At 38.3% G+C, this 26,080-nt stretch overlaps 1 protein-coding gene across 7 annotated transcripts in view; it reads right to left on the bottom strand.

Annotated features, from left to right (window-relative positions):
• The window catches only part of ROBO1 (roundabout guidance receptor 1), a 1,092,383-nt gene that overhangs the window by 148,417 nt on the left and 917,886 nt on the right, over positions 1–26,080 (bottom strand). For all 7 annotated transcript variants that reach the window (XM_045286235.1, XM_045286236.1, XM_045286238.1 and 4 more), the window contains one exon: positions 14,071–14,228. In XM_045286235.1, the coding sequence (XP_045142170.1) occupies positions 14,071–14,228 (158 nt within the window). The remainder of the gene's footprint in view (positions 1–14,070; positions 14,229–26,080) is intronic.

A 26,080-nucleotide genomic window follows, 5' to 3' on the forward strand; every position in this document is an offset into this window, starting at 1 on the left:
TCATTGGAAACCAGGGGCACAGTTATACTCTGATACACATGGGCTCCCCGTGAACTGGATAAAATCAGACAGGAACTGGTCTAACACCAAAATAATACCAGCATTTCAAATCTCTGGTGTTTAAGTAGAAAAGCATAAATTACTCAATATTCTGGAAACTGTTAACATCTGAGGCTGTCCTATGTTGTAAAAGGCTTTTGGAGATTTCCTTTGTGGATATGTGGTGCATTTAGCAAATGTACTAATATACTTAAGACAAAACCCTGAATATTGTTGTTGCAACATTTCCACAGACATTAGAACTTTTGCAACAGCCTCTGGGGTATTTTTCTATGTCTGAATTAGAAAATTAAGAATATCAGAAATTTACTCCAGATCATGCAGTAAGGGAATTCAAGCCTAGTTTACACAGATCTAAACCCAAACACATTTTCCCCCCATTTGGATAGAGAACAAATGCTCATATTTTGTTTCCCATTCAACAAAGTCCAAATAAGCGGTATCTTATAAATTTATATTCTTAGTCTAATTCACTGTAGAAACTAATAGATGCTTTCTATTGTCCTATTTGACTAGGTTAAATTGAAGGGGGGGGGGTGTCTTCCATCATGCTCTGAATTTAACCTGCTTAATCTGGATAATCAACCTAGTTATCATTAATCCATCTAGCTGCCAGCATGGTGGTGGGGGTGGGGGTGATGTGCATGTCACCTTTACTTAGGCATGTGTTCTTTGTAGGAGAAATGTAGTTAGGCAAATAGCCCCTGTTATTATGGTACACTGATATTATTTTATTTTTCCCATATAAGCATGCATTTGTTATTACAGCACGTTTTAAAGTTTACTTTTAAATACCTATACGCTTCTCTAATAAAGATCAGGCATTTGATATAATCTCATAAGCAGCAAGCATGAGGCAATATGGTTATGTGCTATATCTAGGTGGAAGAGTGACACCATGAATGTTAAAGGTAAAGAGAAAATAATAATGGATTCCTTAGTAGATTATACTTTATCCACTCTATGAGACACATTTCCATTATTTTCCAGTAGTATTATACAGATGGAGCTCAATTGTTCTTGATTTTTTTCTTTTTAAATACAAGATGATACTCTTAAAGGAGACTTAACTGTGAGCCTGTTTCTAATGTGGTAGGGTCTTTAAATCTTTGTGATCACCTAGATTTGTAAGATTTAAGATGAGAAAACCGTACCATCTGGTAGTAATTTTGTTAATGCACACCAGATTATTTTACAAGTGTACAATTTATCATATTATCAAATGTTTTGCTTTTTGGGAGATAAAAACTGTAGTGGTCAGATGTTGCCAATAGAATATTTAGGACTTTTAAAGCAACTAAGCTTTAAACAAAAGAAATGCAGAATTAGTATCAGATTAGAAGAGACATCAGCCTCAGCATGAAATGTAGAATTATTCCTTTAAAATATAAATGATAAAGTGGATAAGATGGAGAAATAGATAAAGTTAATCTCGGCCAATTAAAGTTATTGAAAAGGAAATCTCAATCTTTTTACAGTGCTCAAACTGAATGTAATTTAAAATGTAAAGGCTGAAAATAATTTCTTTGATTTTTGTTTCCTGAACCCTGTTTGTCTAATCAAGTGCAGTTTTGATATATTCTGTTGCTTTTTCTTAATTTTTAAGATTACGATTTATTCTGCTTAAGGTAAACAGAAAGAAACAAATTAATGATGGGGCCATCAATTAGCAAACACAAAATTACCAGCAATTAGAAGACCCAATTTTTTAAACTGAAATTTTATCAGAAAATATTCTATAATTTATAAGTAATGTCTTAAGATAAATTTAAAAACCATCTTTAGAGAAACTTTTCATCTGTCTTTTATAGAACATCTGACATAAACTAAAGTGGTAAGAAAGCCATCTTTGAAACCACAAAATATTGTGCCTTTAATTTGGGCAAATACTTTAACCTATAATTAAACAAAGTACTCCCAGGCAGTAGTAAAATTCCCTGAGTCCTTGGCTATTTGGTGGAATTTAATGGCCTGATCAGATATATCAAAGTGCTTGGAAAAAGAAGAAACTGAGCCGCTTTGAGTGAGCATGGGTTATAGGGAACAAAATAAGAGGTAAACAGCATTTGCTCATGAACTCATCTGAAATCCAGACTACTGGTTTTGATATCTGACGATCTGTGTTCATTTTGAAGAGTTGTGATATTCTGGCTTGGTAGGTCATATTGATAATTAGTTTGAATGAACAGGTACAACTCATTTTTGGCTGACTGCACAAATTTCTGAGACATTTTCTGTTTTCGGGAAGTCCTGCTTTGACTAAAGAACCCAGGACCTGAACCAGCAACGTCCATCCACCTCCTGTTTTGGCTGGTGCATTTCGGGAGCAGGCCCAATTCCACAAGTCTAGGCGTACGTGTCAGGCCATCTTCTAACATCATCTGGAGCATCTCTGACAGAAGCAACCATTTGAAGAAGGAGTATTCAATCAAATCATGTTGTTGGGGAACCGTGTTTTGAGGGGAGAGTCCGGAAAATCCAAACTTTCAAGACATTTAACAGGGTACTTGTCAAGCGGCATGCCACGAAGAAAAGAAAGCAGACCTTCAGCTATGAACAGTAGCAAAGCTACTTGAGATGATTCTGATGTTTTCACATATATTGAGATGTTCATTTCATGGGGAGCTTTATTCAACTGTCCATAAGGAATATGAACCACTTATTTCATTTCCCAAAGAAATCGCCAAGTATTTTACCTAGCTAACGTTGGCTTCTGTGGCTCTCTCTTTGCCACCAAGCTCAGCTGCCCAGTCCTTGGGTGAGTTTGCAGGGGTCCACCACCTTTCTGAGAACCGACACCTGGGTGTCTCAAGAGTGGGCAGATGAACCAAATAAAAGGTGGTGTGCAGACTGTAATAAGAGAGTCACCTCTCGTGTGCATACACATAAAATGTACAAAGTAGAACATACCATGATTTTGTCTCTGGCTTTAGTTCTTTAACTATCTGATTTGAATGATGTGCATTTCATCCTAATATTGAAAATATCTGGATTCTTTCCAAGGTGTTGGCACTGGTGTGGAATTAATACCAACTTGTAATAAAGGCCCATTGAATGATGTTAGTCTCAGTATTTAAAGGCCTTGCACAAGAGCTGGTTGTTAGTATATTCTCAAAAAGGAGCTGTTCATATATGAGACTTTTCCAAGGACTCATAATAGGTAACCTTACTATTAACTCCAATACTGGTACCAAGATAGATTAGAGTGAATTTTATATACATAATGAGAAACAAAATTATGAAATGAACCCAGAAAAATAATTTTCTTCAGGATTTTGTTATGAAATTTCTTAATGAAATATAAAGCTGTTTTAGAAGGGCGAATCAGGTCAGCTTGTTGGATTAAAATGAGAATAGGTGCTTCCAGCTGTCTCTATGTCACCTGCAAGTCTCGGGTGATTGGCGAGTCTCCCTCCAATTCTGATCCCATGTCCTTTTCCATATAATCCTTCTTAGATTATTCATTTAGCATAGAGATTGAATAAACAAAAACACAGAACCTCACTGCACATCTTTTCCAAATTTAAAACAAAGAACATAACCCTGTTCTGTTTGAGGCACTGCTGCTCAATCCACATACAGGTTCTACATGAGCACAATGAGGTGTTCTGGAATTCCCATTCCTCAAAATATTTTCCAGAATATGTTATGACCCACATAGTCCAATGCCTCTACATAGTCTATAAAACACAGGTGAACATCTTTCTGGTATTATCTGCTTTGGGTTTGGCCAAGAGCCATCTGACATCAGCAATGATATTCTTTATTTCACATCCTCTTTTGAGTCTAGTTTGAACTTCTGGCAATTCCCTGTGGATGTGTGGCTGTAATCGCTTTTAAATTATTTCCAGGAAAATTTTTTTCTAGTGTGATATTAATGACATAGAAAATCCTATCATGAGGAATACAGGGGTCTTTATATATGCTTTATGCACATTACATGAATAAGTAATATTTTTCAGTAGAGTATAAGGGAGGAAAAAAACGTGCAAAAGAAAAGGAACAGATAACAGGAGGAATAAATTTAATGCGCATAGGAGAGGACCGGTGCTTTGCTGATAGCTAGTCTACGGAGGTTGCCTTCAAGATGGGCCCTGAAGAATGAATCATTCATTTAAACAAAGGTAGTTTAGGGGTAAATGCATTTCAGACAGATGGACTATCATAAGCAAAAGTCTCATAAATTGGTGCTTCAAACTCTTGGTTTCGCAGCTTCTAAGTACACACCTCGTATATAAATAATGACAAGCTAGAGTACTGGTCAAATGCTCACTGTAGTTATACTTTTTATTGTCATAAACTAATTTGTGTGCTATACCTGAGAATACCTCAGTTTATTACATTCTTTTTAAGAGACTGCGTGGATTTAACAAGTAGGCGAGACATGCTTGGATTTTTTTTTCTTTCTGGTTTCATGAAGTGTGTGGGTGCAGCGATTGAAAAAGTATCTGACAAAGGTTCCTGATCTATCTCAGGAAGATAAACTGGCACTTCTTAATCAGTGTTCTTCATTTGAATTATGGAATGCCTCATCACAAGGATGGTACATAACTAGAACCATTCCATATGGTTCCATAAAGGAGAAAATTCTATTCATTACACAAACACATTCAGGCATTAGGGCACCATTCTCTTATAGAACTCTCAGTAAATCATTACATTTTACCCTAATGGTGCAAAAAAGACTAATAAATTAAAAAGTTCTGTCTCATTGTTAGTTTCAACTTATTAATTTCATACTCAGATTATTATTCTAAGTAGCAGTCATAATGTTCATGGAAATAGTTACAGTGCTTTTACAGAAATAGGAACATTTCTCACCATTATGAATCAGCCATTGTTATAAATTTAGGCAGATGAGAGATAACAATGAATTTCTTTTCATAGCAGTTATATAATCTTCATAAGTATATTGAAATTATTATAGCAGAAAATACTTTCTTATTTCCCTTTACTATCAGTTTGGGATGGCTAAATGTATCCAGAGTTGTGGCACATAAACTAATAACATCTAGAATATTCGTTACTAATATATATAACATATGTTACTATTTATAATGATATGTAACATGCATTATATTCTGGATTTTCACAATGACACAACTAGTACAGGTATCATTAAACAATATTCACTTCCCAGATTGAAGTGTATGGAGGCTCAGTGTGTCAGTGTGTTCCACGAATCATATACATTTAACCAACGTTGTCACTGAAAGTTACAAGTAGCATTCCAATACACAAGCCCATGTTTGATTTCATTAATCCATGTTTTTTTTTAATTGGTAAACTAATAAATTAATTTTATTTGGTTTATAATCTTTATCTCTGGGATATGAACAAAGGGACAGGGGAGATCACTAAATGCATAGTCCTTTTTTGAGTGTATCAAGTAACAAACATGAAGGAATACGAAATGTGGCATCGATGGTATAGCCATGACAACCCATATGTGATTTCTTAAGTTCTCGCGCATCTTTGTCTTGAAATTTTTTAAAAAATCATTTTATTGGGGGCTCGTACAATTCCCATCACAATCCATGCATACAACCATTGTGTCAAGTACATATGTACATTTGTTGCCATCATCATTCTCAAAACACTTGCCTCCCACCTGAGCCCTTAATATCGGCTGCTAATTTTCCCCCCATCCCTCCCCGCTCCCCCCTCCCTCCATTAACCCATGTTTTAATTATTAAAGGAATTATACATTTTTGAAAGAGTGGAGTAAGATCATTTTTAAACTTGTTTCTTCAGTCCAACAATCCATAGTATGGAACTACACTTCTGTAACTTATAATCCAAACATGAATTCAACATGTATAAGAGAACGGTACACATGGATGACAAGGCTTCAAAGACATGTGGGACAATTCCATTATCTTTATATTCTGTTTTCCCACAAACGTTGTGTAGTAGCTTTATATTGTGCCAAGGAACCCTGGTGGTCCCATGGTTCAGGCACTTGGTGTCTACCCAAAAGGTCAGCCTTTTGAACTCACTCGCCTCTCCCCAGAGCAAGTGGTGGCAGACAGCTACCACAAGGATTTATAACTTTTGAAATTCTTTTTTTTTTTTAAACAAACCTCACTGCCATCGAGTCAATGCTGACTCATAGTGACCCGTGTGTGAGTTTCTGAGACTGTAACTGTTTACGGGAGTAGAAAGCCCTGTCTTTCTCCCAAGGAGCTGCTGTGGTTTCAAACTGCCAACCCTGCAGACCACAGTCCAACATATAACCACTGCACCACGAAGGCTCCCGACCCTACTTTTGAAATTCTTGACAGAAGTTCTAGTCTGTCGTTCAGAGTCCTTATCAGTCTGCATCAAATAGACAGGGGAGCATTTTTAATTTCTTTTGGAGGATGGGGTGGTCATAGGGTTGAGGAACATAAACATAGGTGTGCATTAGCTCTTTTTCTAAGATTTGCAGAGAAAAACACCTATTTCTGATTCACTGTAGCCACTTCCTTTGACCTTCACATAACCAAACTCTATATTTCTTGCAGGATCGCAGATTTCACTTCTCAAGCGTCCAAGGACTTTATGACATCAGCTGCATGGAGTACGTTGATCTCTAGGGAGGAGGAGAGGAAGAGGAGGCAACAGGCACTGAGCAATGAGAGAACGTGGAAGACTAGGGGAAAGCACTCATCGAAGCAAGGGAGGAGGAGCAGATGGCTTAGGAAGAGACATATGGGAATTGGGGGAAAGGAAGCAATTGGCAAGGAGTGGGCTGAAGGCCAAATTTGTGAAGGATCTGGAGGCCACTGGGGATTTGAATGGGATGTGAGTCAGCTGCTTTTTTACCAAAATATCACACCAACCAGGGAAATCAATGAAACTTACAAAAGCACACAAACAACATAAAAGGACTGCGTGTGCGCACGCACTCACACACACAGCCAGTCACATATTCCAGTGTCAGAAATGTATCCCTTTAGCAAGGGATGACAATTGCATTGTCATTTTTTTTAAATGTATGAATGAAATATTCTAACTTCATGACTGCTTTTCAGATAACTAATTGGCTTATGAACGTCAAGAAAAAGCTAAGACTTCTATTTCTTTGTAAAGAATTTTAACTTTCCTTGTGTGGATGTGAGCTATCACAAAATATAAATCAATCTGGTGAAGTTATTTAGATTAGTTAAGTGTCACGATGTCCCCCAAACTGGGAGATTTCCAGAGACTTCGGAGTTTTCACTGCTACAACCATGACCTTCTCAGATAAACCAAATAGCTGGCGATCCTATCTAAAAAGGAGCTGCTAACTATAGCCACGCCTTTCTTATGCTATTATACATAACATGGTGTGAATGTTTCCCATATTCTCAAAGAAGAATGGATGAAATCTTAAATCATGACAGACGACTCATAACCAAGGAAAAATAGTTTCTGGTTGGACTACAGTGCTGATGGGAAAAAATATCAAAATTATATTCCTTTATCATTCAAACTATATTTTCAGTCAAATGAAAAGCAAACATCAAAATTTGTCACTGGCATAGAATATTTGTGGTATGCTATTTTACAGACAGGTAGGAAGAAAAAAGAATTCGAGCCACAGATGATTGTAAGTCATTCAACACTGTGTATGTCACCACGCAGCCTGCACAACAGGAGAAAGGGGAAATGCATTATTCATCTCCTTTAGCTTAAAAGCTACAAATTTCACACATGAAAAGATGAATTACTTTTTAAGTACTAAAATGGAATAATTCAGAAAATGTGATAGACAAGGGTTATTATGATGGGAATAACTCTAGAATTTCAGGACCGCATTCACACACTTAGCTCGCTGTTTTTGGAGTGTTAACATATTAGTGTTTTTTATATTATACTCTTCCAGACACAATTAACGTGCCCCTACAACAATATTTTCACACCATTTCTGATTCATTAAATAGTTTCTCATAATTGCTTAATTTTTTTCAGCAGTAACATTTCCACTGTACCCAGTTCATGCTGTTTAACTTGGGCAGTTTATTAACTACAAAGTAAATCCAGTTGAATGAATAATTTATTTAGAATATCGTGTCTGTGTAGTTCTTGATGTCGATGCAAGTGGTGAAGAAGTGGTTAGCATCTTCATATCTATTTCCTAATATATTTTTAAGTTAGACTTTTTTTCCAGAATAAGTCATTTTAATTTCTTAAACCACAAACATTGTGCAATTTTCTCATTCCTGGGCCATATTTTGAACAACTATTAAACTTTACAAACTTTCTGCCATGGCTAGAATAATAAGGACTCACTGTCAAGTGCAACAAGCCCGGTTTCAAGACAGCCATGACCTCCACAGAGTTAACGTCTTAAACCCGTACACATGTAAGGCCTATTATTTCGTAGTGTTCATTTTGAGAAAAAGTGTCAACAGCTATTTTTGTTGTTTACTGTACCCCTGATAGATGTTTTGTAGAAGCCAGTGTTATTTCATCCTGAATTGAGAATTTCATTGACAGCATATCAGACTTCTTATTTATGTAATAAAATATGTGTGCTGTATGGAAAAATAATATCATGGAAGCAAGTGCCCCCATAATTGTTTGCCTGCCAGTTTGGAATGATCTTTTCCTAGATCACAAAGTAATCTTGAAAGTAAAAGCAATCTTTCCAAAGGACAACGAAGGAAAGAGAAAATGCCATACTGTGTAAACTACATATTAATGTTGCTCTACATCAAAAGGTAGTCTTTGATTCATCTCTCTGAGAAAAAAATCATTTAATAATAATAATGGTTATGCCTAAGTCTCAAACATATGAAGGAAATCTATTTAATCTAGGCTGCCAGTTAAACTATTTCTATTTCTAACTCTAACTATACAGCTCATAAAAAGAACACTAGAGACAAACATTGTCTAAGGTCGTCTTCAAATTATTCTAAGAAATACGTGCCAAAAAGAGTTCTAAAAGATTCTCCTGTCAGGTAGGAAAATAAGAAAATTATATTTATATATTCCTAGTTTATAATCATCAGAGATCTAAAATTTGGCTCAACTCTCATCATAGTTTAAAAAAAACGGACTTAAGAACATAAAAAAATACAGGTGCGGCTACAATTCAATTACATATTTCCCTTTTTGTAGGGTGTGTCTTTGTTCTCACAGCTGGGAGAGGTGTACTTTAAATTTTCAACAAAGAAAACCACCACATTAAAGAACTCTAGAAGTGCCTACAACCACAACTGTTGCAATAACCGTGCAATCTCTCATTGCTTTTCATAAGGATGTGATGTGATTTAATCTCCCGTTCATCTATACTCGGCACATCTGGCAAAGAACAGTAACAACAGAAATGAAACAATCACTTGAAAACAGAGCCTGGGAAAGAAAAATTACACCAAGTATTTAATAGCCCACATCTCTTAAAAATTTGTTTTCAATTTAAAAAATAAAAAATAAAAAGAATTGGAAATATTGCCAGGCATTCTGTTTGTACTAAAAGATTTTGCTTTAATTACTCAATTTTAGGTTTGCCTGAAGGAAAAAAACAAAACAGAAACTGTGATGATCTAAATAAGAGCAGGACTTTTGAGGCAATACTGCTGATTTTTAATCTGTTTCTGTATATATAAAAGTGTTTTTTACCTCTAGTGTTCTGTCGATTCAACAGTTATAATTCATACAAAACAAACAGATGGTCTTAGAAATAGTAAAAGTTTCAGATGTTACAACTTCCTGGCATATGGAATGCTATCATGCATCATTTTGGCACAACTTAAATGATTTTTTAATTATTTATACATTAACACCTTGGCATCATTTCATAGTCATAGATGTAACAACTCTGAATTGTTTAATTTGGATTGAGGTAGTAGTTCTCTCATTAACTCCTAACTTCTGACAGGGTAGGTGGACTGGTGGTTTGTACTTTGAGGTCAGCGTCCCTCTCCAGAATAAAGAGTAAACGAAGCTCCAAGAAAAGTAAACATAAGTCAGACCCTTTCCTACAAGCCAGTCCTCAGTATAGTAGAAAGCTGCAAAGATTTTTTTTAAATTGAATTTACACTCTAGGGGTTGTAAGTGATCTGTGTCAAAACAAAAACAAACACAATAAAACAAAACCTTGATGACAAACTGTTGCCTTTCCAAATGTGAGGCTACTACTGTGTTTATTTTCCTCTGACTATGTGAGAGATACTTTATAAAAAGAGGTTTCTCTGCGTCTGGCCAATTTTTATCTTTCCAGTATCTCTTGAACCAGTTCAGGCAAAGTTTCGCCCAAACCACTCCACTGCTCTTGTGCAGCTCATCGTGACCGGCCAAATTGTTAAATCCAATGATACACTTTAAACCCTTTGAAAATGACGATGGCAACATATGTACAAAGGTGCTTGACACAATGGATGGATGGATGGATGGATGGATGGATGGATGGATGGATGGATGGATGGATTATGATAAGAGCTGTAAGAGTCCCCAATAAAATGATTTTTAAAAATTGTAACCCTTATATTACTTGATATACTAGCTGCATGAGACTCAGTCAAAGTCTCCTGAAAACACCCTCACATTGTTCCTCCTGGCTCCCCCCTTTGTCTGCACTGACAACTTGCTTCCTCTCAGTCAACCCTGCTTTCTTCCCACCCCTTTTCCTGGAGAGCCCAACAGTGGATCTCTTTTCCTGCTATAACCATTCCCTGGATGATTCCAGTCTCCTGTGTTTTGTTTTTGTTGCTTAAAAGATAGCATGTATACACGGGTGTCTCCAGTCTTACTGAAGATAGGGCAGGGTCTGTTATGCTGTAGTAAATGATTCTTAGAGACTTAGTACAACAATTTATTTCCCCTCCTTTCTACAGGTCCATCATGGGACTACAGAGCCCTCCACTGGAACTGATGCCTCCGGGCCTCAGCTCCTCCGAGGGGTGGATCGTGCTGCAGCTGCTCTTCCCAGAGCTGTACCTGGAATAGTATGTAGTGCTGATTGCAATGTGGTAGAGGGAGCATTGGAAGGTTCTTTACTCAGTTTCAACTTCAATTAGATGGCTGTGCGTTAATTTCTTCTAACAGCCCCAGCTGCTGAACTAGGGAAATAGGTCTGTCTAGCGACAACGAAGCCAACAATCACACTCACACTTACAAAGAGGGGTGCAACACACAACTTTCCTCCAGTTCTTTACTGCTCCCTCCTCCCCACTGTCATGAGCCCAATTCTACCTTACAAATCCAGCTACACCAGAGCATGAACACTGGTACAGATAAGAGCTTGAAACACAGGGAATCCAAGACAGATAACCCCTCAGGACCAATAATGAGAATAGCAATACCAGAAGGGTAAGGGGGAGATGGGGGTAGAAAGGAGGAGCCAATCACATTGATCGACGGACAACAGAAAAGTGGGTGACAGGTCAGAGTAAGACACAAAAACAATTATCATTTATAAATGATCAGGGGTTCATGAGGGAGGTCAGGTGGAAGAGGCGGGGAATGAGCTGATACCAATGGCTCCAGTAGAAAGCAAATGTTTTGAAAAAAATGAGGGCAACAAATGTACAAATGTGCTTGATACAATGGATGTATGTATGGTGATGAGTTGTACAAGTGCCCAATAAAATGATTTGTAAAAAAATAAAGAAGATAATGATGATGGCAAATATGTACAAAGGTGCTTGATACAATGGATGGAGTATAGATTTGTGATAAGAGTAATAAGAGTTCCCCCAAAATGATTTTAAAAATAAATTAAAAAGGGGGGTGAACTACATAATAAGGAGTACTTGCTACGTTTACTATCACTCACAATTGTTTGCTCTAGCCGTGACCTCACCTATGAACTTTCTCAGAGATAAAGCTGTACTGACTCACTTATAAAACTGCGTATTTTATAGCCACGTGTGGACCTCTGATAAACCTGTCAAAATGACACTGCCCAAACGTGAACACCTGATGTTCTTTATCAGCCACCTTCTCTCCCTTTACGCCACAACCCCACCTCCTCGAGGCAATTAATAGCAAGTCCCTCTTCAGCGTTGCTCAGGGCCGTCAGTTCCAGCAACGCTCGGCATTTCTGTTTCTCACAGGCCACCTCCAATCTGTTCACGTCTTCCATCGGCTCACAGTCTATTTGCAATAGCTCCACAAAAGAACAGTCTGGAGAAATCCGTTCATAAAGATTACAGTCAAGAAAACCCTAAGGAGCAATTCTACTCTGTAATTCATGGGGTCATCATGAGTTGGAATCAATTTGATGGCCACAGGGGTTGGGGTTTTTGTTTTTATATGCTGACCCTAAGATTTTCAGTTTACTGTTTTGTCTGCCTTGATAGAACAGCCTTTCTTCAGCTACCTATATAGACCTTCCCTCCATTCTTTTCAGTCTACAGGAAAGCTGGGCAGCCTCTATTAAACTGTGGTCCTACACTAATCCTCATGAAAGCCTTTCCTTCATTGCTACTTCATTTATCTTTTGAATAAGATGCATGAAGTAGATACACATCTAGCTGTAATTTTGTTTTATTTAATACTCCTAGAATGTAAACTCCAGAAAATCACTGATTCTTTGGTCAGTGATCACACGACTAGTTTATGTATTAAGCAACACCAGATAATCATGAAAGACATGAGAGATGTTGGGGTAACAATTGTTTCCAGGTGTCTGAATCGGAACGACTACCTCACCTTTCTTCCTTGGTGTGGGTGGTGAATCCGAACCTCCCAATTTGCAGCTAGCGGGCTGTTGCCTAACCCACAGTATCACCAGGACTTCTTGTAAAGAAGCGACAGTTCACCGCCACTGAGCCGATTCTGACCCATAATGACCCTACCGGACAGGAGCGGGCTGAGCAGAGGGATTGTATATAATGTTACAAAGTAATCTAGAGTGTATTTTTAAAGAGAATATATTCTTGTTTAATTGCACAGAAATCTTTTAAGTATCTGGTATCACCAAGAGAAGGACTTGTTACCAAGTCTCCTGTTTCTCTGTTTTGTTGACTCTATATCACAAAACAGGAATTACACATGTAGTTCACTTTGTCATCTAACTTTTCAATATCTTTTCAAAGGGGAGCTGGTTCATCTTTACTCCAAGGCACAGATCGATCAAATAGAACTTGAGAGCTTTAAGCTCACATCTTTAAAGAAAAAAAAAAAGCTTGAGAAATGTTCAAGGGACCTACATTCCTGCCTACCATAATGTACTCAGTTTTTCTCTCTATTAAATCCCATGTTAATCTGCTAAATTGTTGTGCGGGAACAGGGTAAGCGTTTATTAGGTTTCTGTTATAACTTTGTTGCTCTGTAATTTCACCGGTGACCAGCTCCTCACACAGCCATCTCCAAGGGAGTTGTAAATCTTAGCCAATGAGTTCAGGAACAAAGGCCACTGTAATGGGATATGTGCAATTTCAGACTCAACGAGGGCTCGGTTATATAAGGTGCTTTAGTAAATACCTCACAACAAAACAAAACACAAAGAAGTTACACAGACCCACGGATCTCCTTACACTACATCAGTCTTGAATTTACTGTAAATAGTGTAAGTCTCTAATCATCTCACACAGGAGTAATTTGAAATACAATAATCTACTTTATTTTGTACTAAATATTTTCGTATGTATTACCCAGAATGACTTTTTTCCCCATAGACAATACGGAACTCTGTAGAAAAGCAATTTCAAAAGAAGAAACAGACATTTACAAACGTCCTAACTTAACCCGGAAGGTCTTCCATCGGAAATCTCCTGCAGAATCGACTTTTTAAAAAACAATTCTCACTGTAACATCTGGAGACGCTGTAACTAAGTCATACATAAAGTGTGAACTCTGAGACATTAAAACAAGAAATCATAGTTTTCTTTTCTTTTCCCCAGATGGGAAAAACATTTGTTTTCCTCACTAAGATCCCTATCAGCACAGGGTGAAATGATGTATGTTTATCAATACAGTTTAAATGGGAGATAACGCCACCCTTTGCTTCACAGGAGCGACTTCACTTGTCTCTTGTCATCTGGTGATGAAGTAGCCTTGGAAAGATAAATGCTCCTGATTGCCACCTGAAGTACTCACAGTTATTCGTTCATCTTTATCATCCAGAGGAGAGCCATCTTTCTTCCAGGAAATGGTGGGCTCGGGATGGCCTCGCGGAGGCTGGCACTCCATCACGGCCGGCTCCCCCACGGCCACCATGACATCGGAAGGGTTTTGCCTGAAGTCATCCCGCAGAACTGTTGGAAGAAAATCAGACCCTTAGACTCGGTGGTGATACATAAAGTCCTTTTCTCTTCAACGTCAGCAAAAGAGGCATGTGTTACAATAAACCACCACTCCAGCCATCACAATGCATCTGTGAGCATCGACATCTACTTACAAACAGCAAATTTTCATAAAGAACATTAGCTTTAAGCATGCGCAGCAGAGAGAACTTGAAATTGTTCATTAAGCTTTGGGTAGGCACATTGTGATCCCCAGTACCCTCCTGGTAAGCATTTGGCTTCTCTTGAACTAGAATTGTATTTTCTACCTGCTGCTGACCTTTCCAGACCCATGTGTCTAAGGCATGGAACGGAATCTTACTGTTACTAATGGAAGACATCGGAATTAAGCTTTGTAGACATAAATGGATTGTATAAAGCAAAACTACTCGAAATAAAGATATGTTCAAACATGTTTGATAAAGAAGTTATTTTTAACATGCTCCCATTAGTATGTTATATATAATTGTTATAATTTAAATTGAAATATATCTTTAAAGCTTTAAAAAAGCACATATATTCAAAATTGTTGTCTGGGTTTTCCTACCATCACTGAGGCTCCAATGATAGCAATGCTGCCAAGAACACACCTTTTTTCACATTGGACGTGTTCTTTTATTGACTTATATTTCTATATACTCACTCATTTAACCCCTAAATCTATGTAGGATGAAAGATACCATTAGCCTCCTTTATATTATTGGCCTTACTTTTTAGATGAGAAGATAAGCCATTCTACTTTCACCTGTGTACTACAATAAATCCAAACAGACTACCATGGGGCTGGTCCTAATGATAGCAACCACTACAGAGGGGTCTCAAGGCCAAGAATCGTCGAGCAAGCATATCGCCTCATCCTTCTCCCTCAGGATGGCTGATGGCTTGGAGCACTGACCGTGGGGTTATTAGTCCAACCCTGACCCCACAGCGACACCACGGTCCTTTACAATAACATGAACATACTGTAAACAAACAAAAAATCAAATAAAACCCAAATTCACTACTGTGGAATCATAGGGACCCATAGGGCAGGGTGGACCTACCCTGTGGGTTTCCATTTCTGAGATTGTAACTCTTTATGGGAGTAGAAAGCCCCTTGGTTCTCCTGTGGAGCACTTGGTGGTTTTGAACTGCTAACCTTGCACAGGCTAACCACTATGCCACCAGGGCTCCTGAATATAAAACAAACAGTAATTCATGACTTTGTAACTGTTCGGATACATTTGGAGAACAAATCAAATATTTTATTCCTTTATTTTATACATATATATAATGGGATGCTTGGCATCAGTTAAGTTTATAATTAAATAAACAATGATGTTATTAATAGTTTGAACATGTTATTTAATTTCTTTCAATCACATTTTCCCTACTTACAAAACAGATGGAGACCTGTAGTTCAATACAAAGACAAACAAGTGTTCTCTTTCCCCGACCTCAGTCTTGATCCAGTATGTAATAAAATGTGAACAATTTCAGCAATCTAATTCAAGGTGTTACTTAAAGTATTCTTCGATATGTTAAATACATAGACGTGAGTGACAAGCATTATTAATCCTTCATAATAGCTAGGATTGAAAATTTGATACTAATTTAAAATGGGTTTGTCTGGTCCAGTGGCATTAAAATATATGAAAAACAAATGTGCACAGTAGACAGTGAAAACATAACAAGGCGCAAGCCACGGGATTCCAACCTAAACTTAGCTTAAACCACAAGCAAACTCACTGTCATTCAGTGGATTCCCACTCAATGAGACAGCGCAGGACCGACCTCCTTGGGTCCCGTGACTGTAACTCTCTAGAGTTACACAGACTGCCTCAGCTTCGCTCAGAGAGGGACAACAAACATGTTTTCTCGCGCACAATTCTTTGTTTCTTTCCTCCACAGCAAATCAGAATGCATATACAGCTAAGGAAGCCCTAGTATCCACTCTCACAAATCCCTGTCACTTAGTGTGCCTACTGAGACTGTCACTTTGTGGACGATACTACATCAGAGAGAAGAGCTGATGAAGTGTCTTGAGGGGAGCAAAGCCCAAGAACACATGAAAGAAAATCAAACATTCCACCATTCCATTGTAACTCTATCTTCCCTGCGGCACTTGGCCGACTACTAAAGCAGGTTGGCACCAGGTAAACCTTGCTGAGGGAAAACACCAGTCACCGGCACCACATCAGAAAGGACAGTGGATGGCAGATTCTGTTATTTACAAGCTTCTATTACCACTTGCCAAAAACATACCAACAGGAAATGCAAGGTTTATAGAAAAAGCAAATGAATTAACCTTAACAAATGGCATATGCATTAGACAGATTATACTACTAAACTGAAATAACACCTCTAAAACATTTTAAGACTTTGAAACACCCAAAGTTAAAACTTTAAATATATTTCTAAAAATTAAATAATTGGCACAATTTTTCTACTTCTTGAGCTTAGAGCTAACTTTGTAATCCTATATCTTATTTTACAAATTGAGATCATATCGCAAATAAACGAATGGATAATAAAATGTCTTTCAAAAATATCACAAGTGTGAGTCAGATAAATCAACCTTTTTCTTTTTCATTTACGATGTTATTTGGGGTTGTACAGAATTTAATGAAAAGCTCACAAAATGTAATCCACTAAAGATTGTTGCTTAGATAATACTCGTGTAATTATTTTTTCAGCTGTAAAGCATAAAACCACCACTGCCTATGGCTACAAGCAACCCTGCATAAAGTTATGAACTTAAAGGGTTTTTTTCTTATTCTTTTCTCTGTAAGTCTTTTTGTTCCCTCATACTTATTTAAGTATTTTCTTTTGTATAAAAAAATTACTATGTGGCAAACTATAAAATGATAAATAGTTAAATTCTCTAATTTTCTTAATTCGTGTGTACCTTAAAGTACAAAAAATTTTTTTTAGTTCAGACAATGAATAGAAGCTTGCAGGGGAAGCCAACAGCATCGGTAAATATTATACAAAGTAGAATTTTCTTATTTCTTATTTGCTCCCTAACATTTCTATTAGCAAAGTATGTAACTTGTTTACAAATGTGTTTAGTTTTGGACAGCGTGAAATGCTGCAAATAAACTTTAAAAATGCAAATTTAAGCTTGACTTGAAAAGGAACCCCCCAAAATTATACATTTCCATTTCCAAAACTAAGGAAGCGGTTAAGCCACAGCTTATGTTCATGTTATAACAATATCATAGTTCTTACATGTTTTATATAGTTATATTTTACATTTACAAAGTGGTACATATCATTAAAATCTAAACCTTTTACTTCTTCCCCTCTAAATTAAAAAAGTGCAGTCTTCATTGACTCTGTTGAAATAGATTTTCTGCTGTTTTAACTAAAAATATATTCAAATTCATCTATAAGCTCATAACCAAAATACAATCACTTATCTTTCTGTAAAGCTCATATATAGATTTTTGTATGATTATCAAAATAATTAAATCTTAATTTAAAAAGAATGTTTGCCTTGAGCACTATGCTCCTTTGAAGTGCATCTCTGAGATGAGATTGATAATAGCGCATATATCTGCAGATTAAATAGGAAACTCATGGGAAGGGAGTCGACATGAATGGAGGAGAAACCACTCAGAGAAGGCGAACGACTGCCCCGCCTGAAGACTGGAATCAACGCTACTGAAACTCTTACATTAGTATGCGGTCTGCTCTATTCGAAACAGCCACAAAATAAAATAAATGTTCACAAGGGACGCACCCCCATAGAATGCAAAGAAATAATTACACGAGAGAACAAATGTTTTGAGAATGATGAGGGAAACAAATGTACAAAAGTGCTAGACACAATGGATGGATGGATGGATTGTGATAAGAGTCATCTGAGCCCTACATAAAATGATTTTTTTTAAAAAGAAAGAATTACACGAAGTAACAGTTCTGACACGTCGTGTGGGTTATTTACATAGAAATAAGGTAAGCATTTTTAGAGAATGGCTGTAAAACTCAGTTGTGAGCAGACAGCTATCTGGAGAAGGCTGATAAGAGAGGGGCCAAGCAGAAAACAGCTGCTAAACGGAAACGACTCCAGATATTTTTAAAAGGTTTAATACTAAGGAAACACTACAGGAAATCTTGGAAGTGAAAACTAGGAACTTTCCGGAACAGGAAGAGGTCTTTTATAACACTGAGTCTGTCCCACAAATAGAAACAAGTGGCTCCCGGAAACTCGGCCACCAGGCGTGTCTGTCCAAAGACAGACTACAGACAGATGAAGCGTCTGCACTTTTATTTTTGAAAGCCAGGTCACCAATTTGCTATACAATGCAAGATAACCCATTAAATGTCCCACAAGTTCGCTCTCGTGGCAGAAGGCTGGACTTATGGTGACTGTGTGTCACAGCAGAGCAGACAAGTGGCACTGTCCACTGGGGGTGAAGCTCAGACTCCTGAGAGCCATTCTGCTCTGGGGCACGTGGGGAACACATGTGAAATGCAACACCTTCAGCTTCAGGAATCGCAGCAGCTCGGTGCTGTTAGAAGGTGGTCTGAGGTGTTGGGGGCCAAACAGTTGCTTTTAGAAATAAATTTAGGCTTCTATTGGTGGGATCACATACAAGAATAATGTTAACAGTAATAATAACATACAATAAAGTTAGCCTGACATGTATTAAATATTTACCGTGCAAAGAACCATACCAAGTCGTAAAACTCATTGAATCCTCACACAATCCTACGTCATATGAGGAGGAGGCTTCCAAAAGTTTCTGGAAAAGGGGAATTGAAAGATAATGGAATTTCCCCATGAATTTTCCCGAGCCCCTTCATACATACTAGTTATGTTGTACAAATGAGGGTAATGAGGCCACCAGAGTCATTAGCCCAAGGACTACGTAGCAGAGTTGGAACACAGATCCTTTTTCGACAACATATATAGGACTCCTCTATAAAATCGCTCAGCTCTCTGCCCTTAATGCAGTGTTCAGAATTCTCAGTACATAGTTCTGATGGCATAATTACTATTTCAGACTTTTTTCTATTAGAACAGAAGTTAAGTGAGAATTTTCCCTTCAGTCAAATGGCTATCCTTTGAATGTAATTTGTTTGCTTAGATTTTCGCAGGCGATGTCAAACTTTCAGTGGTGTGTTGAGGTTTACAGAATCACAGTCAAATGGCCTATGATGTGCTGCCTGCTATCAATGATGGCTTTTCTTCACATCAAGATAACCGAGGGGCTGCACAAGAAAACTTTCAAGTTCAATATGGGCATTTTAATTAGCTGTGAGCATCTTGGGGAGCATTGTCAAAGGTAATGCAGAGTCCTGGGATTATCATTTCACATTAGAAAATGACCTTGTCAACGAAGCCTTGCTGCAGACGGAGAAAAGAAAATCATAAAGAGCCACTTATCAATGGAGTATCCTTGAGGAGAACACCAATGAGGACATGTTTCTACAGACGACGACTTTACTGATGCTCAGAAACAGCCTGCATCTCTTAGTGTCATTTACTTGTTTTTAAAATTACTAATCAGTTGCAAAATTTTAACTTTTGAATAGAGACAATAATATTGATTTGCCTAAGTCTATTTCTGTTTCAAACCCAAAGTACATACCAGTTTACTGTACCATAACATTATTTCTTATCAAACTAACTGCACTTCTTTCACTTCAAATAACGATATTAAGCTTTACTCCATGTACGAAGCCTGGAGTCGCTAAGTGTGCCAATGCTCAGCCACTAACTGACAAGAGGGCAGATGGACCATACCTGGGGACAGAGAAAGGCAGACCTGGACATCTACTCCGGAAAATCAGCCGCGGGAAAGATTATGAAGATGTTCAACGTTGGCACCCACGTGTGTGTCACACAGCGCAGATTCATAACATCCCTGCGCATATGTACAACCGAATGAAATACTGCTCGCGCCAACATTATCTTCATGATTGTACTTATGTTCAAAGTCCACTGTGTCTATTTATCTCATCAAGAGTCTTCCTCGTCGTTGTTGCCCTCTACTTTACCAAGCATGATGTCCTTCTGGTCTTTCCTGACATCATATCCAAAGTACAAGGGATGAAGTCTTACCATCCTTGTCTCTAACATGCATTGGTTTGCAATATATTACATTTGTATTGATCTGATGGCAACTGGTTAAATAGATTGAGCATAAATTATGTACTTGGTACCTATGCTATAAGCCTATTTTTTCTTAAAGGTTAATGTTGATGTTTGTCAAAAAGCAAAACTAATATTCATGCTGTAAGGGCACTATTTATAGCATGATATGAATTTTTGGAGAGTAGTAATAAGAAACTATGCCATAAAAGTTTCTATAACTATTTACATTCCTCCTATTCTAGATCAAATTATTAGCTTCCCAGAAGAACAAAGAGTTATCTGGGGGGAAATATGTATTGAAAACTTCAGAAATATTTCTTAACATAAAAATGTCAATTGTGATAAAAGGATTTATGTATAAAACCAATTTATAAGAAACAATAAAGTGTTAATGCATAAAGTAAAATCCTTTGCATTATTATCCACCTTACACCATCACCTTCTAAACTCTGGAATTTGTTTTTTATTTAATGATATAAAAAAGATCACTTTTGTATAAAGATAGGACTTTTTTCATGATGATTGTTTCTTAAATGCCAAATGCTGAATTCTCATGAAGAATAAAGTCACTTTCCTATTTGTATTGTTTAGAACATATAACTTATTTTGTTTCTAATCCTCCAAGTATGTTTGTTAAGATCTTGGGAGAAACTTTGCTAATAGAAATATCTATTTCCTTAATGACTAGAGGCCTTCAAAATGTCGTGCTCTTTAGCTCTGTCCTAGGAAAGCACCACATCCTACTCCCCCCAGAGTCCTAAATAAGTGCATAATAGAGATGGCGCTCACTCAAGTTTAACTACTTAATGTAAGGTATGATGGGAATTGTAAACATAATGAGAAAACTATTGCTGGAATGAAATTAGTTTCAGGGCTTTTGCTTGTTTCTTTAAATAGCTTTTGATGGAGAGGTTTTTCCCTTTATTAAAGGTATCAATTATTTCATTCTACCTAGAATCGTCAAGGTCCCTAGAGGCAGTATTAAAAAAAATTCAAATGACATTGCATTTGGAAAATCTACTGTAGCAGGCCTTCAAAAAGTTTTAAAAAGTAGAGAAGTCACTTTTATGATTCTTACCCAACCACAGGCATACAAAAGTTGGATAGTAATCCTTATTTTTAAAGACAGAAAACTATCTGATGTGTTGGGATTCAATGCCTACAGTGACTGAAACGAAGTCCGCATGCTTCCTGAAACGCTTGCCTTGAGAACGGCAAGACTTCAATTCATTTGGGACAAGACATCAGAAAAGAGCAAACTCTGGAGTTGGGCATCACATGGCCAATGTCCAGGGTCCAGGAACACGTGATCGACTGGCATGGTAACCTCAACATTTCAACAGTTTTGAAGAGGGTTATGTCTCACTCTGCTATGCTAAAGGTTGCCAAGAGTAGCAGCAAACTCTAGAAGGAACTCTAGCTGTGACCCTTGAATACAGTTCCTCATGTTGACATACCTTCTTTCTCACCAGATCAGCACATCTGCATGTGGGTGGACCCGCCTGGAGACGCATAGAGGAGCGGTGTCTCGGTTCCTGAGACCATTGGAAATATGTTTTCCGATGGTCTTAGCCGACTCCTGTGAAAGGGTCATTCGACCCCCAAAGGGGTCGTGACCCACAGGTTGAGAACCGCTACTCCAGAGCAATGACCATGACAGAGAGCACGCTTACCTACCTACATCTGTATGCTGGCGACAGCAACTGGGGAATGCTGTCCTTGGTCTTTTAAGGGGAAGAACTATTTCAAATGCGTCCATGCTTAAGCCACATTTCCATCTGGCAGAAACCTGGATACAACAGTTAAACCAATGGAAAGACTTTCATGGCCACATGCAGTTTACTCTTTCCTGATTCCATTCGTTTACTTCTGGAACCATGTGTGCTACAATGGCACCGCGTGCTCACTAATGTTTCTTACCATGGCACTAAGTCAGCAAGATCAAAGGGAAGCACGATTGGCATTCGCTGTTGAAGTCACTGTCTCTCATGTATTAAGAAGCGTCTATCGATGTGGCGCAGCATTTAAGCAGACCTATGGATGTGTAGGATCTTTAAAAAAAATTGCTCCCAAAGCAAGTCAAATTGCTAGAATTCTCTGTTTTAGTTAAAGATGTTAATAGTATACTAGATGTTTGCATTGGATAGTCTTTAAATTAATGTAAAATGAAAAAGTGCAGTATTTGTAAAACATTGTCAAACCCAAAACCAAACTCACGGCCACGGAGTCACTGCGACGTACAGAACGGCCCTATGGGTTACAGGAATAGAGAAACCCCTTCGTTCAGAACAGAGAAGCCCCTTCGCCCTCCTGGGGAGCTCCAGCTGGTGGTTTTGAACTCCTGACCTCGCGGTTAGCAACCTAACGTGTCACCACTATGTCACCAGGGCTCCTAAACACCGTCATACATGGCATTATTTGAAAGTGTGATTATTGGTAAGCCGGAAATCAGAAGCTAAGATTCAGAATCACGACATTCTTCCACTATTCTGTCTGTTCTGATTTTAAGAAGTATATTTACATTGACTCCATTATTTTCATACAGAACAGAGATTTTTTGCATGCTGACTTGATAGGGTGATTATAAAGGCTAATTATTTAATGTTTATACAGGACTTGCCATTAATCTGGTACATTACATCTGCAAAGAAGTATTACTATTAGTCACTATGTAAGGAACTGCCAAATTTCTCAGCTGCCAGTACAAATGGAAAGAGGACAATGAATGCCATTGATGGGGGTTCGAAGTGCCCCAGCACAAGTCACACTCAGGAGGAGTCTGGCAGGGTTAACAAAACACAGACAGAACTAGGGTTTCTGAGGTATGGGACCTTGATGGGGGTAAGCCAGGCATGCGCTCTTTTTAAAATAAAATCCAGCATTCTGTTTAATGCCCTGCATTGACAGTCCTTGATCCAAAGGGTATGTCCACGCAGTTCATGTCTGGAGCTGGTAGCACTCAGAGGACAGTTGTGGAAGAACAGAATATTCATCTGGATGACTTCGCCGCCGGCTGAGTCATAGGAGGCGTTTAGTAAATGGTTGCTATACATCTTGTATGTGCTGGGTGTTGGATATGAGATAGTCGCTAAACTCAGTGAGTCTTGTCATATCCCAGGTACACTGGGGTAGGCAGGTCAAATTCAAATGAAGATACGCAGCAGCCACAATTGTGCTACATGCCACGGAGGAAAAAGAACAGGCTGCTATCTGAGAGAGTAATAAGGGACAGCATTTAGATTGCAGGTGAATAACTTCCAAAGCAGCAGCAACTAAGACAGAGTTTGCAAGTCAAATCAACCCTAGGGAAGTCCACTGCAAGGAGATGGGACAGCAGCGGGTGGAGAACCTCAGAACAGGACGGGCACTAGAAAGGACGTGCCCGTGTGCAGCAGGACTGGCACAGAGCAATACAATGTAAGGTTGGTACAGAAGGTAGAAGCCAGATGTACTGCACAGGGTCGCCAAATAAATGGGTTGCCTTTTATTTTAGTCCAAAGGAAAAGTCACTAAAGTTTTTCATTTGTTTGCTTTTAATATACTTCAATTGTAGTAAAACATACTGCCACCCTGATGTGGGAGTCATTTCTGACTTCAGGAGTGGGAAGGAGGAGCATCAGCTGACCCGGGACCAGAGCTACAGTGTGGACGTTGGCACGTCTCTACCCTCCGGCATTCTTTGCCATTTGGACACCACCGTCCCTCCCAAGGCATTCTCCACTTCTCAGCTGGCCTTGATAACTCACGGAAGAGGCCACAGAACTCACATTCATGATAATGAGCTTTGCTGGGGAAGCTACCAGGTTACAATCCAGCATCAGAAACGCCCAAGACACAGTTCTTTGATCAGGACAGAGTCTTCTCTGCTATCCGCACAGGCAGATCTCTCCCTGTCTCACAGCCCCGTAGCCGACCTCTGCCCCACGGAGGCTGTATTACAAAGCTCTTTCGGTACTTGGAATAAATATCCAAATGGCACTGCACTTCATAAGCCTCAGCCTGAAGGCACTTGGCTCTAGTTGGTAGGCCAGCAAATTTAGCCCTCCCAAAAGTGCCTGGGGGTATCTCACTTCACTTCAGGCAGTCTCCTGCCTGAAGGGATGAAGTCTTATTTCTATCCTGAGCCAAGCTGTTTTCTGTCCCTGAACTGTGAAGTTCAATGCGAACCGAGATCCTGGGGTCTAGAGATCCTGGGGTCTAAAGACGTGCTCCATGCCTGGCTCTTCTTTCCTGCTGACTTCCCTCTTCCTTCTTCTTCCCTCTTCCTTCTACTGACTTCCCTCTTCCTCCTTCTATTTTCTACTTCCTACTTCTACTTCCCTCTTCCTACTTCTTAGATGGCACGTTTTATATCCACCAGGATTACAAAAGAGACCAAAGCCCATGTTAGTCATTGTCGTTGTTAGGTGCAGCTCACGAAACACTGCCTGATCGTGCAACATCCTCTCAATGGTTGTCATATGTGTGTCTATTGTGGCAGACTGTCAATCCTCTTTACTGGTCTTCTTTCTCAGAGACCCTCCAATTTCCCAAGCAGGATGTCCATTTCCAGAAATTGTCTCTTCTGATAGATAACTGGTCCAGAGCATGAGAGATGCAATTTCACCATTCTTGCTTCTAAGAAACAACCTGGCTGTACTTCTTCCAAGACAAACTTGCTTCATATCCAAAATTAGCCCTGCGAATAATCATTCATAACCAAAGGATGTAACTAGAATAAGCTCCCTTCCCCCCACATTGCTTTCCTCTCCTCCAGACCCATAGAGAAACAGTAATTTGTTGGGAGTTACTGAGACTCTGGCAGGAAAAGCCATATTCAATAAATCACTGCACCATATATGCATTACATAATTGACCATTTGCGATTTAGTGGCATGAGACAAAATCACAATGTTGTGTAACCATTGCCGCTATTTCGATATATTTATATATATACCCATTTCCATAAAGGTAAACTCTATATCCATAAAACAATAACTACCCATCACCCTCTCCACTCCCACACCACCACCACCTCCCCGCCTCTAGTCCATGCACTGGCTGTGAATTTGCTCATGCTACATTACCTACATAAGTGGAGTCACAAAGAAGGGTTTTAAGCACAGGAGTATCAAAATGGGATTATCATATTTAAATTTTCATTATTTCCATTCTCTGCATATAATTAAAGAAGAATGGAAGAGTAAAGACAAATTGAAGCATTATTTCAATAATCAAAGAGATTAATGATGATGGTTTTATATTATCATGATTATACTGGATTTGGTGTAAACAAGATAAATTTATGGTGAATTATAAAAGTAAACAAAATGGACTTGCAATTATGTCAAGTTAAAATTGAGAAAAATGTCAACTCTGACAACTAGGATACTGATTTGAATATTAAAACATGAAAGTGTATTTTTTAAGATATAAGAAGATAGAAAAAAATATACAAGTAAATCCTCATGAATAGGAAAACACAGATATTTTTATTTAAAATAAAAGATATAGGAGGGTGTGAGAGGCCTGGTAGGAATTAAGCAAGGGCAATGTAACTGAGAGAAATCACTGAAACCCAAAGGAAGGCTGAACATGATAGTCGGACAAGAGGAAAGTAAAGGGAAATAGAGGAAAGAACTAGGGGGAAAAGGTATGTATAGAGGTTTTAAGACTGGAATGTACATATGTAAATATATTTATATAAGAGTGTGGGGAAACAGATCTACATGCATATATTTATATGTTTAGTATTAAGGCA

The sequence above is a fragment of the Echinops telfairi genome, unplaced genomic scaffold, assembly GCF_000313985.2.
Source record: "Echinops telfairi isolate 266 unplaced genomic scaffold, ASM31398v2 ScPeMD7_6;HRSCAF=24_1, whole genome shotgun sequence".
Classification (NCBI taxonomy): domain Eukaryota; kingdom Metazoa; phylum Chordata; class Mammalia; order Afrosoricida; family Tenrecidae; genus Echinops; species Echinops telfairi.